General features: G+C 47.8%; 1 protein-coding gene across 1 annotated transcript; it reads left to right on the top strand.

Annotated features, from left to right (window-relative positions):
* The first annotated feature begins 606 nt into the window (after positions 1–606).
* Positions 607–3,203, top strand: LOC136547414 (uncharacterized). Its single transcript, XM_066539364.1, has 2 exons — positions 607–1,096; positions 1,218–3,203. Exons 1-2 carry the CDS (start codon positions 708–710, stop codon positions 1,870–1,872), a joined length of 1,044 nt encoding a protein of 347 aa, XP_066395461.1. The 5' UTR covers positions 607–707; the 3' UTR covers positions 1,873–3,203.
* Positions 3,204–13,308: the final 10,105 nt, after the last annotated feature.

Here is a 13,308-nt window from a genome sequence, read left to right as displayed (position 1 = left end):
GACGCATCGCTGTCGACGGGAACGTCGCCTACCACTGAAAGCATAACTCCATTAAATCCTGGATAAATCTAAGAAAATACGAGCACCCGTGCCAAGTCGAGGACTTAAATCCGGGTGGATATGTTCCACCGCAAAGAACCTAACCAGCTAAGCTAGACTTAGTTCGCGAGACTGAATTCTTTATTGCAATCCAGCATCTTATACTTCACCCCTACATTGTGTCTATATGAACACGCTCATTTCCCTGCAGAGGGGTAGCTCATTCATCTAAGATGGATCTGGTTAGATGCAGACATGGCCAATAGGTGCAACCTTTCCCGTTGCACTAGAGGTGGGTCCTAGCCTTTTTACTCTCACAACAGTTATCTCACATGGCCCAGGGCTGCAGGATGCAAGCCTGGCTGAGGAGAATTTCGTTTCCTTGGAACTAGCTTTTTGGGTGCTTTAGGCAGTTTGCGGGCCTGATCCATATCTCTATCCAGTAAACAAACAGCAGAAGTTGGCCCGCATGATGCAGTGGCCCGTGGGCTGCACAAAAACAAACGCGCCCTATATTTTCAAATAAGCCCATACCAAATATTTCCAAATACGCCCCTCGTTCTCGGTCGGTGGGCGACGGTCGAACCAGACCAGGTAGCAGCGCACGCGCAAGACGAGATCCCAATCTTGCGATCCACTCCGAGTCGCCCCCTCCCCTTCCGCCGCCGATGGCGCTGCCGTCGAGCGCCTCCTCCTCGGCGCGGCTGCGGCTGCTCACCGTGCCGGCGCTGCTGCTGCTGCTCTCCTCCGCCGCGCTGCTCGTCTTCCTCGTCCTCCCCTCGCTCTCCCCCTCCTCGGCTTCCTCCTCCGCCGTCTCCTCGCACCTCTGCGCCTGCTCGCCCCCCGCCACCCACACCACTACCACCGTCACTACAACCACCGTCACCGCCTCCCCCGCGCCCGTCACCACCTCCCCCGCGGACGTCGCCTGGCTCAAGGCCCAGCTCGCGTCCAACTCCCTCCTCCTCGCCGCCGGCGGCGCCCACGACGCCTGGCACCGCCTGCGAAAGGGCATCAACCCCCGCACCCGCGGGCAGCAGCTCTTCGATATCAACAGGTACACCTGCGCTCGTTGTCTCGAGTCGCCGCTTTTCAATCACCCAACCCCATCCAATGCACGTTTATTTCGCCATTCGCGTCCATGGAGTAGACATCTTAGTGTTGCAACCGCGCTGTAGGCACCATGGGATCTCCCACTATCCGGACGAAGAGGCAACCAACCACACTGTGCTGCCGTGCCCCGGTGAGCTCCTTGTGGAAGAGCACCACAGCAACTACGGCGAACCCTGGGCTGGTGGCCGCGACGTCTTCGAGTTCCTTGCTAACGCCTCCGCGCTAACGCCCACGGAGCAGGTTCTTGAAATCGGATGTGGCACGCTTCGTGTCGGCCTGCATTTCATCCGGTATCTTGAGGCTGGGAGGTTCCACTGCCTGGAGCGGGACGAGCTGTCCCTCATGGCTGCCCTCCGGTACGAACTGCCGGCGCAGGGGCTGCTGTACAAGCGGCCGATGATTGTGAGAGGGGAGGATATGGATTTCAGCAAGTTTGGGGACACGGTTATGTATGATCTCATTTATGCGAGCGCCGTGTTCCTCCATATTCCAGATAAGCTTGTTTGGACTGGGCTTGAGAGGCTTGTGGGGAAGCTGAGGCCACAGAGAGGCCGCATTTTCGTGTCGCATAACATTAAGTTCTGCTCAAGGCTGGGTGGCGATGAATGCACACTGCGGCTTGCGAAATTGGGCCTTGAGTATGTGGGGAAGCACACTCATGATAGCTTGTTGTTTAACCACTACGAGATCTGGTTTGAATTCCGCAGGCCAAAGGCTTAGATCTTGATGGTATAGAAAGAGAGTGGTTTGGCTTTTGTGGTGCAGTTTTGGCGGTTTCAAGCACAGATTAAGCCATGCCTTGTACTGTTTGTACACTACTGGGACTTGACTTCAGCTTGAGATTGATGTTCGCTCAGTGCCTAATTCAAGAATATGCGCCAAAAGTCATGATTGAGCTATGCTGTGGTGCTTCAGTGAGTCTTCCCAGTTTCATTCGGTGAGTGGTGGATGCAGGCTTTAGTTTTAATTAGCACCAATTATTGGATGTTCTGTCACTTCAGTAATGTTTCTGGTAGAAACTATGTGGTAGCTGATGTCAAAGTAGTGTGATACACGTCTGTATTTCGAAAGCTACCTCTGTGGCCAAAAATAGAATCTCATGAGCACTCAGGGGTTTTTAAGCTGTGACAAGGATAACTCTGGTTATCTTGTTTTTGCATTTCATAGAACATACACATTTTTATGCTGCTGTATCCTGGTGAATAGTTGCAGGCATATGATTTTGCCAAATTACAATTACAGTGTATCCCTGTTCATTATATAACTAGCGTTTTTATTAAATTGTTTCTATTGGTGTGGTAACTAAAAGTACATCTTTTGAAATATGGGTGTTTTCATCTTAAAATTAGGAAAGTTTCAGTTATGTGTCAATCACCATATTTTTCCTTGTGCCATAGGACTTTCATATGCATGTTACCAATAATATATTTCAGTTGAATCATTTGTGTTTGCACATCAGATATATGTTGATCTTTCTTATATTGGCACAAAAGATTAACTTGAATTATTTCTAGGTTGGACCATTAGTGTTCTTATCGTGTCGTTAGGTCTAGGATGATGTTTTTCTGTTATTTAACTATCATTAATGTTTAAAGCTATTTTTTTAATACAGCATGCTCTTATTTAGATTCTTTGTATCCTCAGCTCAGCATATCACGTTTTTTCCCCTCATGTAGGCATTCCTTAGGATTTGAGACATCCTGTTAGCCTATGATGACCTGCCATGTGTCCATGTATGGCATAAGGTTCTGATGAACTGTGCATCACAGGATTACGGACTCTGTTTATCTTTCCTTTGACAAATACTGTGGTGACCAAATTGCAAAGTTGCTTACATGAGGGTTAAATTTGCTTCCTTTCTCGAATTCATGCCCCCCCCAAAAGTTACATCAAGCGGGTGTTAGTTGAATCATAGTTATTGTGGCGTCGCCATATCGCCGTGGCGGTTTTGTGGCTCTCGCCACGGCTACGGCGTGTATGGCGTCCGCCATAGCGCCGTGGCGTCCCCGTGGCGCCGATATGGCGTCCTGTGGCGCCGTAGTGCGCTGTGGCGGGCGCCATACACGCCGAGTCTAGGGTACACCCGGGCCCGGGTGCAAATAGAGGACCCCCCCCCCCCCCCCCCCGCGCCTGGAAACGCCCCGCATCTCCTCGCCCGCCCTCCGCCGGCCCGAGCCGCCGCCTGGAGTCGGCCTCCCCCGCCCTCCGGATCCGCCAGCCTCTGTTCCTCTATTCCCCCGCCTGGAGCCGCCTCCGATCCGAGCCCGAGCCGCCGCCGCCTGGAGTCGGCCTCGCCCGCCCTCCGTCGGCCGCCGTCCGTCGGCCTCCCCCGCCCTCCGGATCCGCCGGCCTCTGTTCCTCTGTTCCCCCGCCTGGAGCCGCCTCTGATCTGAGCCCGAGCCGCCGCCGCCTGTTCCTCTGTTCTCTCTATGCCTCTGTGCCTCTGTGATCCGAGCCCGAGTGAAGACGTGAAGTGGTGAGTTGAAGTGCCTCAGTGCCTCTGCTCCTCTGTTCTCTCAGTGCCTCTGTTCTTCAATCTTCAACGCCTCAACACCCTTCTTTTTTTTGGACAGAAGTACAGAACATAGCTACTCAAGGGACTGGAAGCGCGGAGGCCTCGGACGTCGCATCAAATATTGATCCAAAGACTGATCCAAAGCGGAAGCCGGCAAAGTCAAATGATCCTGGGTGGAAATATGGATTTTGGCCAACCATTGACAATAGAGATGTTGTGCAGTGTTGCTTATGTGATAGAAGAATAACTGGAGGAATTAGAAGGCTCAAGAAGCATCTTGTGGGTGGTTATGGAGATGTTCAGAAATGTGTCAAAACCACAACAACTATTGCACGAGAGATGCAAGATGCATTGGACGACTTTTGAGAGATGAGAGATTTGGAAGTTTGAGAGATGAGAGAGTTCTATGTCTTTTGTGCTACATTTACATTGCTATTTTGATTTGCTAATATTGTAGACTATACCTTTTAAGCTACATTTGCATTATCATTTGTCAATATAATTTCCTAATATCCTAGACTATAATGTATGTATTCGCCACGCCGATGGGTGTATGGCGTCGCCACGCCGCGCGCCATAGACGCTGTAAAGGTGTGAAGGTGGTGGGTCGCCGCGCCTCGCCACGCCGCCGTAAAAACTATGAGTTGAATGCGCTCAGCTTTAATTGGACCAATTATTGGATGTTATATGCTTCTCGGCTTTAATTGGATCAATTATTGGATGTACTATTGCTTTTTGCCAGATTCCGTTTCTTGTAACTAATGTCAAACTCGTATTCTATGTCAGTCTGAAAGTGCTCCACACCATGGTCAGACTAGAATTGTATTGCCAGGTGTAGGGCTTAATGGCTTTACAAGGATAACACCAGTAATCATATGTTTGCATTTTATTGAAGTCCCTACTGACAGTAATGTAGTTTGTTATGCTAGTGTTATGGTGAGCAGATGTGGGCGTATGATTAACTTAAATTGTAACCCTAGTCATCATATAATTAATGTTTTATCAAATTGTTTCACCTGGAGTTTTGACTTAAAATTAGAATAGAGAATAGCTGTGTTCCATTTCAATTTACCTATGCTTTCCTGCTGATCATTTGGATATGCAAATGTGTGTTAGCAGTATATTTGACCACAACCATTTGTCTTTGCACAGCAACTACCTGTTCAACTATTTTGCTGGTGGCAGAGATAAATGTGAAATAGTCAATTAATTTAATGACGAGCATCTGGTTCTCTTATTATATCATTATAACTGGGGGTGATGTTCAGTTATTACTCAGTTCTCATTAGCATTTTCAGTGAAGTTTTTTTTGTTAATCAGCCTGCTTTGTTCTAGACTCGCCGCATGCTGAGCTTCAAGCATACTGCAGTTTTCTCATTTAGGCATTCCATGTGATTTGAGACATGCTCTATCAGCCTATGGCATAGGTATCCGTGCATGCCTGCATGGCATAGGCCTTTGATGACTTTAGTATTTTCTGTCATAGGATTCATGACTCTCTTTACCAGTTATAACAATACTTACCCTGTTGCAAGACTTCAAAGTTGCCAACACGAATGCTAAATTGTCTTGTTTCTTTGTCCAGAATCGATTTACATTTGTGTGATATATAGAAGTTCACCTTGTCTAACAATTTACCAGTCAATCATGATTCATGGGAGCCTGTTCGGCAGCCTGTATCTAGCTTGTAAGCTTTGGCTTATAAGCTTTGGCTTATAAGCCAACGAACAATAGTTTTCTCTCACACCAAACCACTTTTAGCCATGGCTTATAAGCCAATCTAGCCGAAATGAACAGGCTGTATAGCAACCCTGAGATGGACGGGAGGGACCTTTCCTTCCTGGGTAGCTGCCTGCCTGGCTGGTGGCTGGACATAAATTTCGGCGGCAGATGTGTCTCCACTCCTTGGTGAGTAGTGACCCCTTCCCTTGGTTTCTGTTGCAATTTATGAGGATTCTGGTAGGTGCACAGTGCACTGCTTGTAGATCCCACGGACTCACGGAGTATTCCGTCCAGAAAAGAATGTAATTTTTAAAAAGTACCAAGTTAAAATATTTGTGATATTAAATAAATATTATTATATTTGTTGTGAGTATATATTTTTCAAGATATATTTATTTGACATTGTAAACATTAATGTTTTTACCTATATAATTGATCTAACTTTAAACACTTTAATAAAAATGCATCCAAAATTGTACTGGGGGCAGAGGTTTGTCGTGAGTATTTGCCTTGTTTGCTTGGCTTATAAGCCGTATTTGGCTTATCAACGAACGGGGCAATCATCTTGGAGTCCATTTTTCTCTTCTAATTAAGGCGTGCGTGTCCGAACTTGTTATTATCACTAGAGACTAATGTTTTTTAGCAGAGGACAGAGGTAGTAGTATCAATTTATGGTACTGAGGGCTAGTCAGTGCTGTATTGTGCCCTGCTACTGCCGCTCTGGGCCCATCTTCTGTCCAAGGTTTGCATGCATGCATCAGCTTGCCGCCCTTCCGTCCGCCCGCCGAAGTGCCAATCCATTCATTCATTCACATGACAGGACTACAGGAGCCCACAGAGCGGAGCCATGTGTTTGGTTTGGGCATCCCTGGTGCTCTCAATCCTGAAGCGTGCAGTCACTGTGAATGATCCAGGGCTTGTCGTCCGCGGATTCGTCCCGGATTCATCCGTCGAAACAGACCCTCTTCGATCGGAACGACGACACCTCGTGCCACCTTTGGAGTCGATTCTCGAACCTTCCTAGAACACGATTTCAGGTCTTCCTCTTTCTTTGGGCATGCAGTGTGTTTGGGTTGAATCACGGGCTGGCTCCGGAGCCGAACCTACCAATTTGTTGGGATTGAGGTGCGGAGACATCTCATGCAGCACCCAGTGGTCCTTGGCTGTAGCTCATTTCTCAGAATCGCCTCATCCGCGGGAAAAACAAGGGATCGCCTCGTCCGGAGCCATGCTAATCCAAATCACCTAAACCAGCAAACCAAACAGCCTAAAACTTTTTCGCCTCATCTGCAGGAAAGACAAGGGGTCGCCTTGGCCGGAGCCCTCCTGATCCGAACCACCTAATCCAGCAAACCAAACTTTTTCACGACGGACTGACGGAGATCTTCTCTTTCTTTCGACACAAACTTTTCACGATGGAGGGATACATATGTTGTATGGACCTATGGAGGGATACATATGTTGTATGGACCCTACATCTCTACGGAGAATTGTTTTTGTCAAATACGTAAAAGATTTGTTTATTATTGTAATTAAGGTGAAACTATTTGACCATACAAACAACACGCTTCTAATGAGCACCCTTGGAGGTCTACAGAATTACAGCTAGGAGCTGAACCATCATAGCATATAGATTCAAATTTCAATACACAAATGCTAGATATACAGCATAGGAAGTGGGCTTGTGCCTTTGCTTCTGCCAGCACTACTCATTTTCGATGTCCTGGAAGAGCGCTCCTAGCGCTTCGACGTTGAAAGGGTTTAGCCTAGCCTCATAGGTCTTCATCCCCGACGCACTTGACGTTGACAGTCCCGTGGCTAAACACAATCGTTGCATGATTAGGATCTCCCCTTGCTTGCAAGCATACGCCCGAGAGACTGTGAGCTGCTAGACACTTGCTCCGCAGTGGGAGCACTGCCTTTGCAGAAGACGGCGGCTTGGGCAGCTCACGAATCAGTGGGGAGGCATTCTTCCGCAGAACTTGCTTGGTGAAGTTCTCAAGGTAGCGCGCAGCGGAGGCGTCATTGTCTATGACCATATGGTTATCCTGTGGCGGCGTGAGCAATCCAGCGCCCGCTATGAGCTCGGTCGGACCGAAGCCTGGCAGATAGTCCTCGTCCTCTCCGTGGATGCAACAACACACAAGGGGGGGTGTTCTGTGCCTCCCACGGTTGTGTGACATGTGCCTGTCCTTGCTCAGGAGACTCCGGTGGGGCGAGTCCATTGCCCACTGAGCAGGGCACGAGGGGTTGTCCACATCTGCTGCTTTCCCATAGGGCGCAGGTGCACACATAGGTGACCTCTGGCGGGGCCTCATCTTCTAGAGGAGCGGCCGCCGGAGTTGGGTCTCTCATGATCCGGCTGGTACCGATGGAGACTGCAAACTCCTCCAGCATCGGGTCCTCCGTGACGTTGCGACCAACAAATGTGGCGATCGTGCACGAAAGCCAGTGTCAACGGATCGAGCTGGGGTTGGCGTGTCCCATTGGCTGGCTCTATCAAGAACTGTTACTAATGAGCTAATAACAAGTCAAAGATTTAGGTAATTTTTGTGTTTTGCCAAAGTCTTCTAATAGCACTAGTCCGCAATGCAGTGCTCGCGTAGTCGCATCTCACTACTACAATAAATCTTTTCCAAGGCGTGTGCCAAATGGCCTTGGAGGCGGGCGGGCCAGTTGCCCGCCTCCGGTATTGGCTGGCCAGGCAGCCAACCCAGCAATCGCCTCGGTTAATCAGGCAACCTAAAAGGCCCGCCTGGGTTAATACTCGAGCTCCGCATGTTCCTGCTCGAGCTGGAGTCGTGCTTCTTCGAGCTCTTGGTGCTACGTCCTTAGCTGCTCTACCCACAGGCGAGGCGGGGCCCCTGCATCCCCCTCGACTTCATCGTCGAGGTTGTCTGTTGGGGTAGCCCCTCCCTCGTGGATGCTTTCGACGTATCCCTAGGGGGTACCTGCCATGAAACATTCCCTGCGAGGGGTGATGGCACCCCCCGCTGGAGTTAGAGTTGGAGGGCAACTCCGATTCTCCCGCGAGGAGGTCATGGAATGATTCCTCGACGTATTTGGTCATCCCCATGAACTCAGTCGTTCATAGGGGATGGGGGCGTGCACTAGCGCCACAAGGCGGCCAATGGTCTCTGCGGCGTTGCGTAGACCGAATGGGAGCGCTGTCGGGACGCTCTGGATGAGGCATTCCGTGGAGAGTGGCTCTCCTTCGGCAAGCTGCGTGATGACGTTGGTGAACGAAAAGGTGAGGCGGCGTAGGTCCTCCTTGGGACGGTCTAGGGTCCCAGGAAGGCGTCGTGCTGGCGCTCTAGCCTCCCGTAATCGAAGCCGAGGAGCTAGGTCACTCCCGAGGGCACGGGCCTCCGGTGCGTGCAGCTGCAGCTCCTCAACAGCCTCAGCGATCGAGTCGAGGCCAATGGAGTGGAGAGGCTGGACGACGGCGGGAACCTGCGCTAACTCTCCCTTCGTCGTAATGATGAAGTCCAGGTTCCTGAAGCGCACGTGCATGCCCAAGACCCTAGCTGACAGCCGTGACTAGCCATCCAAGGCCTGATGTGGACGTCGAGACGCGCAAAAAGGCCCCTACCCTGGCGCGCTAACTTTCTTGCTTTGGGTATCCCTAATAACGATACCCGACAGTAGGCTCAATAATGCAATGTGAGAAGTCATGAAGAAGGAAGTCCTCAAACTTCTTCAAGCCAGGATAATTTATCTCGTACCACATAGCGACTGGGTTAGTCCCGTCCAAGTGGTTTCGAAGAAAGGAGGAATGACGGTCTTTGAAAATAATAATAATGAGTTAATCCCACGATGAACCGTCACGGGGTGGAGAATGTGTATTGATTATCAGAAACTCAACGCGGCAACAAAGAAAGAACACTTCCAGTGTCGCGCTCACACTCGCACTCGCACGGTGCCCTCTCCCCCACTGCCCCTCCCTCTCTCGAGCCACGGCGGCGGCGGCACCTCCCTCTCTTCCCTCGATGGTGCCTCTCCCTCCCTCTCTCGAGCCACGACAGTGGCGGTGTGAAAGGTCCTAATGGCTAGAGGGGGGTGAATAGCTTATTAAAAAATTCTACAACAACACTTAACAAACCGGTTAGATAATTATGAGGCGAAGCAAGTGTTGCGCTAGCCTACTAAAAAGCAAGCCACCTACCATAATTCTAGTTTATATATTTTATATCCACACAATAGCTATGACACTACACTAAGTTAGTGTGCTCTCAAAAGCTAACTAAAGAGCCACACTAACCAAACTAACAAACTCTCACAACTAGCTACACTAAAGAGCTTGACAACTAGTTTTGGTAATGTAATGAGAGTGAGCAAGAAGGTTATACCGCCGTGTCGAGGAAGGAGCCAATCAATCACAAGAATGAATAACAATGAAGACCAATCACCTCGAAATCAAATGATGACACAATGATTTTTACCGAGGTTCACTTGCTTGCCGGCAAGCTAGTCCTCGTTGTGGCGATTCACTCACTTGGAGGTTCACGCGCTAATTGGCATCACACGCCAAACCCTCAATAGGGTGCCGCACAACCAACACAAGATGAGGATCACACAAGCCACGAGCAATCCACTAGAGTACCTTTTGGCTCTCCGCCAGGGAAAGGTCAAGAACCCCTCACAATCACCACGATCGGAGCCAGAGACAATCACCAACCTCCGCTCGACGATCCTCGCTGCTCCAAGCCGTCTAGGTGGCGGCAACCACCAAGAGTAATAAGCGAATCCCACAGCAAAACACGAACACCAAGTGCCTCTAGATGCAAACACTCAAGCAATGCACTTGGATTCTCTCCCAATCTCACAAAGATGATAAATCAATGATGGAGATAAGTGGGAGGGCTTTGGCTAAGCTCACAAGGTTGCTATATCAATACAAATGGCCAAGCGTGTGAGCTTGAGCCGGCCATGGGGCTTAAATAGAAGCCCCCATGAAATAGAGCCGTTGTACCCCTTCACTGGGCACAACACGGGGTGACCGGACGCTCCGGTCATATCGACCGGATGCTGGACCTCAACGTCCGGTCACGCGATGCGTGCCACATGTCCCCTCTTCAAATGTTGATCGCCCGATCTCAACGGTCAAGTGACGACCGGACGCAGCAGCTCAAAGTGACCGGACGCTGGACCTTAGCGTCCGGTCGTTTCTAGTAAGCATCTAGAAATGATTTTTCACGACCGGACGCGTTCAGTCATGCTCGACCGGACACACCCATCGTTCGGTCACTCGGCGACTCCTCTGTGCGTGACCATGTCAGTGTGACCGGACGCAGCCAGCCAGCGTCCGGTCGTTTCAGCGCCAGCGTCCGGTCGATGACCGACGCTGCGCTTTTTCTACTGCTACTGACCAGACGCGCCGGTCCTTTAGAGACTAGCATCCGATCACTTACAGTGATCTCCATCTTTTTTGTCTAGGGCACCGGTGGCACCGTCGGACTGTCCGCACTCTACGGGCGGACACTCCGTCGGTGAAGTTCCTAACCCTTGCTCAAATATGCCAACCACCATGTGTATCACCTTGTGCACATGTGTTAGCATATTTTCACAAAACATTTTCAAGGGTGTTAGCACTCCACTAGATCCTAAATGCATATGCAATGAGTTAGAGCATCTAGTGACACTTTGATAACCGCATTCCGATACGAGTTTCACCCCCCTTAATAGTACGGCTATCGAACCTAAATGTGATCACACTCTCTAAGTGTCTTGATCACCAAAACAAAATAGCTCCTATCATTTATACCTTTGCCTTGAGCCTTTTGTTTTTCTCTTTCTTCTTTTTAAGTCCAAGCACTTGATCATCACCATGGCATCACCATCATTATGTCATGATCTTTATTTGCTTCACCACTTGGAATGTGCTACCTATCTCATGATCACTTGATAAACTAGGTTAGCACTTAGGGTTTCATCAATTCACCAAAACCAAACTAGAGCTTTCAATCTCTTCCTTTTTGGTAATTGATGACAACCCTTTCACAAAGTTATGAATTGAAATTCAACTGAATCCATGTTGCTTGCCCAAGCATATTTACCATGTGTAAAAGGATATGAACAAGTTATATGAACCCCAAATGGTAGCAATTGCTCCCCCTACATATGTGCTAAGAGTTTGGATTGTAGCTTGCACATATGCTTAGATAGGAACTATAGGAGACAATGTCTACCAAATGATGCTAAGGTATAAAAAATGAATCTTTGAAGCATGATACCTATCGGAGTGCACCATTATACCATCCTTAGCACCATGGTTAGCAAGATACCACTTGAAAGCACTTAGAAATGAAATCACTAGATAACCTATGCATGCTAGATTTTCATTTCATCATTCAAACCTACAACTAGCATACACCACACAAGCATGGATATTGAAATTTAAAACTTATGCCATGCAAGCAAACATATAAAATTCATTTTCAAATGTACCATACAAGTTCATGAGCTTGCTCCCCCTACTTGTGTGCTCAAAAATTTTAATTTGATCCATTTCCTTTATCATATCTCTCCCCCTATTTCAAATTCTCCCCTTTGTTGTCTTTTCACCATATTAGTACACTAATATATCTTTTTGTTTTTCTCCCTATATACTAATAATACTAATATCACTAATATCTTTGTTTTTCTCCCCCTTTGTCATCAATGACCACAAAGGTTCAAAATATAGATAGGTTGAGATTATCAATGTCAATCAATGGGGTGAGGATCATTTTTCCAAATTTGGTTTAATCTAGATCATTTGCCAAAGATATTTAACTCTGTTTGATCCAAGGACAAGTTTCTTCACACCTCCAAACAATGGTTATCTTATACCATGTTGAGTTAAACAGTTAGAGCTCATTTTTTAGATCAAACACTAGGTTTACAAGCCCACAAACATGTCATATGCTACCACTAGATCAAAATAAGCATAGAAGCAATAGTGGTACCATATAATCATCAAATTCATTTGATTTTCATAAATGAGCCTATTAAATGTGAAAGATGTCTAGATGCACTAAACAAGTCCTTAGCAAGGATGTATGCCATGCCAATCAACTTTTACCTTGGATTGCTCGAAGGAGAGGCATGTCATATGAGTGGGGGGGTGCATCAACACATATTTAAGAAATCCAATATGTTCAACTCATTCCTTAGCTTGCAAAACATTTTCTCATCCAATGGCTTGGTGAATATATCGGCAAGTTGATCTTCGGTGCCTACACTCTCAATGCAAATGTCCCCTTTTTATTGGTGATCTCTTATGAAATGGTGGCGGACATCAATGTGCTTTGTTCTTACATGTTGAACTGGATTGTTGGTCAATTTGATGACACTCATTGTCACATAGCAATGGCACTTTCTTGAACTTGATTCCAAAATCACTCAAAGTGGCCTTCATCCAAAGTACTTGTGCACTACAACTACCGGCGGATATGTATTTGGCTTCGGCGGTTGATAATGCAACACTATTTTGCTTCTTTGATGACTATGAAACAAGTGATCTTCCCAACAATTGACATGTGCCCGAGGTGCTATTTCTTTCAACGTTGCATCCCGCATAATCCGAGTCGGAGTAACCAACTAGCTCAAACTTTGCTCCTTTGGGATACCACAAACCAACATTTTGTGTATACTTCAAGGACCTCAATATTCTTTTTGTAGCCTTCAAATGACTTTCTCTTGGTGAGGATTAAAATCTTGCACACATGCATACACTAAACATGACATCCGGCCTTGATGCAGTCACATAGAGTAGGCTTCCAATCATAGACCGATACAATTTTTGATCCATCATATTTCCACTTACATCACTATCCAAGCTGTCATTTGTTCTCATTGGTGTGCTAATAGCTTGGCTATCACTCATGCCAAACTTCTTGATTATGTCATTGATATACTTGCCTTGACTCACAAATATA

Source organism: Miscanthus floridulus, chromosome 3 (genome assembly GCF_019320115.1).
Source record: "Miscanthus floridulus cultivar M001 chromosome 3, ASM1932011v1, whole genome shotgun sequence".
In the NCBI taxonomy this organism is placed as follows: domain Eukaryota; kingdom Viridiplantae; phylum Streptophyta; class Magnoliopsida; order Poales; family Poaceae; genus Miscanthus; species Miscanthus floridulus.
Note: the sequence above shows the minus strand (reverse complement) of the source record. Positions and strands in the feature narration are given on the sequence as shown.

Coding starts and splice junctions, on each gene's coding strand:
- LOC136547414 (XM_066539364.1), top strand. CDS start 708: ATGGCGCTGCCGTCGAGCGCCTCCTCCTCGGCGCGGCTGCGGCTGCTC. Junction 1,097..1,217: donor CAGCTCTTCGATATCAACAG/GTACACCTGCGC, acceptor ACCGCGCTGTAG/GCACCATGGGATCTCCCACT.